Source organism: Nannospalax galili, unplaced genomic scaffold (genome assembly GCF_000622305.1).
Source record: "Nannospalax galili isolate Female #2095 unplaced genomic scaffold, S.galili_v1.0 scaffold433, whole genome shotgun sequence".
In the NCBI taxonomy this organism is placed as follows: Eukaryota; Metazoa; Chordata; class Mammalia; order Rodentia; family Spalacidae; genus Nannospalax; species Nannospalax galili.
In genome coordinates this window covers 12094432-12098436 of record NW_008338715.1, presented here as the reverse complement: position 1 = coordinate 12098436, position 4005 = coordinate 12094432, and the positions used below count along the sequence as shown (strand labels likewise).

The 4005-nt window shown below is 37.4% G+C and overlaps 1 protein-coding gene across 1 annotated transcript in view; it reads right to left on the bottom strand.

The window, feature by feature from the left end:
• Chic2 (cysteine rich hydrophobic domain 2) overlaps positions 1-4005 on the bottom strand; it is a 46221-nt gene that overhangs the window by 24093 nt on the left and 18123 nt on the right. Inside the window, exons 2-3 of the mRNA XM_008833325.3 lie at positions 2576-2630; positions 2277-2432 (exon numbers count right to left, since the gene is read on the bottom strand). Coding sequence (XP_008831547.1) covers positions 2277-2432; positions 2576-2630 — 211 coding nt within the window. The remainder of the gene's footprint in view (positions 1-2276; positions 2433-2575; positions 2631-4005) is intronic.

Below are 4005 nucleotides of genomic sequence, written 5' to 3'. Positions count from 1 at the left end.
GTGTGTGTGTGTGTGTGTACTGGAGATGATCTGAAAAGAACTATGAAAAAAGAAATAGTCTTAAAGTAGAACTGGCATGAAAGTTTGGTGGGTAAAAGCCCTAGCCTAGGTTTGATGACCAGAGCTCAATCCCAGGAACCCATTTAAAGGTGGAAGGAGAGGACCAACTATAGGAGGCTGTCCTCTGACTTTCACATACATGCTGTGGACCAGTACCCATCTCTTCCCCCAACACACATAACCACACAAATAATAAAATTAGAAAAAGAAATGTAAATACTTCAAATATTAGGGTAAATACCAGAGTAATTCTATTATAAAGGCACGACTTCCTTCCTATCAATAAAATATACTAGCTCAAAATTTTTCAGTAGACTCTATCTCTGGTTTTATAACAGAAATTGAGCGACAAATAAAATGCAGTTTTTCACGTTTCCTTACTATTATTTGGAGCCAAAATTAAATACGTCCATAGAAATTCAAGTTAACTTAGTATTTCCTTCCTTCCCACGCTCACCCACCCCAGGCTGGCCTGGAACTTACTATGTGGCCTTGAATTCACAATCCTCCTCCTGTCTCATTCTCCTGAGTGCTGTGATTTCAGGAGTGAGCTACCACATACAGCTGAATAGTATTTTATTTTCCTATGTATAAAACCATTTTTTTTAAAAAATTCTATTTATTTTTATTTTATGTGTATGTGTGTATAGCCTGCATGTAGGTAAGTGCACCCGTGTCGTGCAATGCCCGTGGAGAACAGAAGAGATTGTTGGACCCCCTCTGGAACTGGAGTTACAGACAGTTGTCAGCTGCCATGTGGGTGCTAGGATTCGAACCTGGGTCTTCTGCAAGAACAGTCAGTGTTCTTAACTGCTCAGCTCTCTCTCTATCCCCTAAAACCATTTTTTTAAAGTAACCAAAATATACTTTTGATCTATACTATTTTGACATATTTATAACCAACATCTTGAAAGGTTTCCATTATAAGCAATTGAAATTGGGAGTTTTTACATTATTTTTCCTAATTATGGAGCCAGTATATATTCATTATAGAGAACTTCTAGTAAAGTACAAAAAGAAAAAATCTCCTACAATTTTAACTAGAAACTGGGCATTGTAACCATTTTATTTCTTCTACAAGTACTATCATACTTATTAGTAATAATGCTGTTTCAATACTTAGTAACAACTTCCGTTACAGGTTGGATTTGAAGTGCCCCCTCAACTCCCCAAAGCTCATATATTAGCCAAGCCTGGTTGCATAAACTTGTAGTCCTAGCTATTCAGAAGACTGAGGCAGGTGGACCACAAGTTCAAGAGCACTCCAGGCTACAAAGTAAATTCCAAGCACAACCTGAGCAACTTAGTGAGCTCTGTCACAAAATAAAAAGTGAAAGGAAGGCTGCGGATACAGCTTAGTAACAGAGCACTTGCCTGTAGAGCCTACACACTGACAGGTATCTGTATCATGAGGACTCTGACCTAATCAACAAATTAAACTGATGGATTTGTAATGATGGTTTTACTGGGAGATGAAACATTTGGAGATGAGACCAGTTGAAGAAAGTAGAGCTATGTTCTCAGGGGCTATACCATGTCCCAATCTCTCTCTCTGATTCCTGGCAACTATGAGGTGACCAGCTCTGCTCTGACATGCCCTCCCATCATGACATTCTGCTGTATCACCGGACTAAAAGCAATGGAGCTGATAAAGCAATCCATGAACTGAAATCTCTACGACTATGAGCCAAACCACATATTTCCTCATTCAAGCTATTTCCTTCATGTATTTGTAACAGCATCAAAAAGCTGACAAAATTTCCTATGAGCTATTCATCTAAGAGCTTTCTAAATGCTATTTCATGTTCTCCTTACAGCAATCCTATTCAAGTCATAGGTGAATATCATTTTACAGTTGTAACTGTAGACTTAAAGAGGCTAGGAAATATGCCCATGGTCACAGAGTGACCTAAGCCCAGCAACCCTGAACACCATACTATACCATAATCAACACATAATATAGACACAGTTCTATATTCTTCTCTTTGATCATAATTTCCTAATGCATAAAAATTATGAATACAGTTTTTACATGGCTATTTGCTAACATTTGGATATATAATAATTTACTTAATAATCCGGACTTACCAGATCAGATTATTTTTGTACAATATTCAGAACTACTAGTATGGTTCATTTACTAGGAAAAGAAAAGGGTAAAAATAGGAATTGTTTCACACTTCCAAATGTAAATTCAAAGATATAATTCAACTTACTCTTTTACTGAGGCAAATAACTGGCCACATACTGCAACCTAATGTGCAGCAGCAACAAAGGCAGCCACAGAGCAGCCAGCGTACATTAACAGGAAGGTTCTTCTTAAGACAGCTGTTAACTCTGTTGATGCTGGCTTTAAATTCTTCAGGAGCTACCTAAAGAAAAAGTGTAAGAAATCATAACATGGGGATAATTGAATGACAATAAACATTAAGTCTTAACACACAATTTTCTAATTGTCTAGGAAAAACTAATCTGAGATGTATAAATAATAGATTTTAATAAGGGAGATACTTACTTTTCCAGTTAATGAAGAAGGGAATTCTGATTCAAATCTGTTGCTCAGCCCAAATCTATTTTTAAAATAGAAAGAATGTTATTAATTCTATGTCATTGTTGCAACAACAAAGAAAGAAACTTGGACCATTTAACTTATAGCTCAACTAAATAGAATGCAGACTGCTCTACAGAGAAAGTCTATGACATAATGAGATCATCATAATAAGAAACTTATGAAATGTAAGAAGCAATTATTTTTCCAACTGAATCAAAACTTTATTATATAAGGTGCAATGTTAATAATCAACCATACATAAACACTAGAATAGATGGCTCATTTAATTTGAGCTACCATTTATACCTTTAAAACATCAAACATGTTTTAATAGGTCAGATAACAAATCTTCTAGCTTTCAATGTTATTAGTGGAGATAAATGGTTGTGGACTTTAGAGGATGTTCTTTATAGATACAAGTAATAAGAGGACAAGGGAAAATGTAGGAAGGAGGAAGAAGGTAGAGTAAAATAAATAAGGCAGAGACTGACAAAGCACTATTAAGATCTGTCTTGGATGGTTCCGCAGGTAAAGGTCCTTGCTGCCAAGCCTGACAACCTGAGTTTGATCTCCAAGACCCACATGGTAGGAGATAACCAACTTCCATAAGTTGTTCCCTGATTCTACATGCACCATGTCATACCCTTGGCCCCTCCTTAAATAAATAAACGTAATTTTAAATTAAAATTTTAATCAATTTTTTATTTTATGTGTATGAGTAGTTTTGCCTGCATGTATGTAAGTGCATCTTTGTTGTATAATGCCCACAGAAGCCAGTGGAGGGAGTTGAATCCCCTGGATTTGGAGTTAAAGACAGGTGTCAGCCACAAGGTGGATGCTGGGAACTAAACTTGGGTCCTCTGCAAGAGCAGACAGTGCTCTTAACCACTGAGCTGTCTCTCCAGTTCCCCAATTTTTTTTTAATGTGTATGAATGTTTCACCTGCATGTAAGTGTACCCATGTGTGCTGTGCCCAAAGAGGCCAGAAGGTGGCGCTGGATTCCCTGGAACTAGAATCAAGGACGGTGCCAGCCACCATGTGGGTGCTGGGAACCGAATTTGGGTCCTCTGCAAGAGCACAGTGCTCTTAACTACTGAGTCATCTCTCTAGCCCATGATTTATTTATTTTTATTTGTACAAGTGCCTGAGTGCCTCTATGCATAATGGCATGTGTATAGTGCCTGTGAAAGCTGAAAGAAGGCAACAGTGGGGTGCTGGGAACTGAACTCAGGTCCTCTAAAGAACAGCAAATGCTCTTAACCACTAAGCCACCTTCCCAGCCCCTAAAACAAAATTAAAGAACTGTCTTGGGTGTCGTTTAATAGCTATTTGTTAGTATGATTATGAAAGAAAATATAGATACCAGTTATATCTATACCTACTCTTATTACCT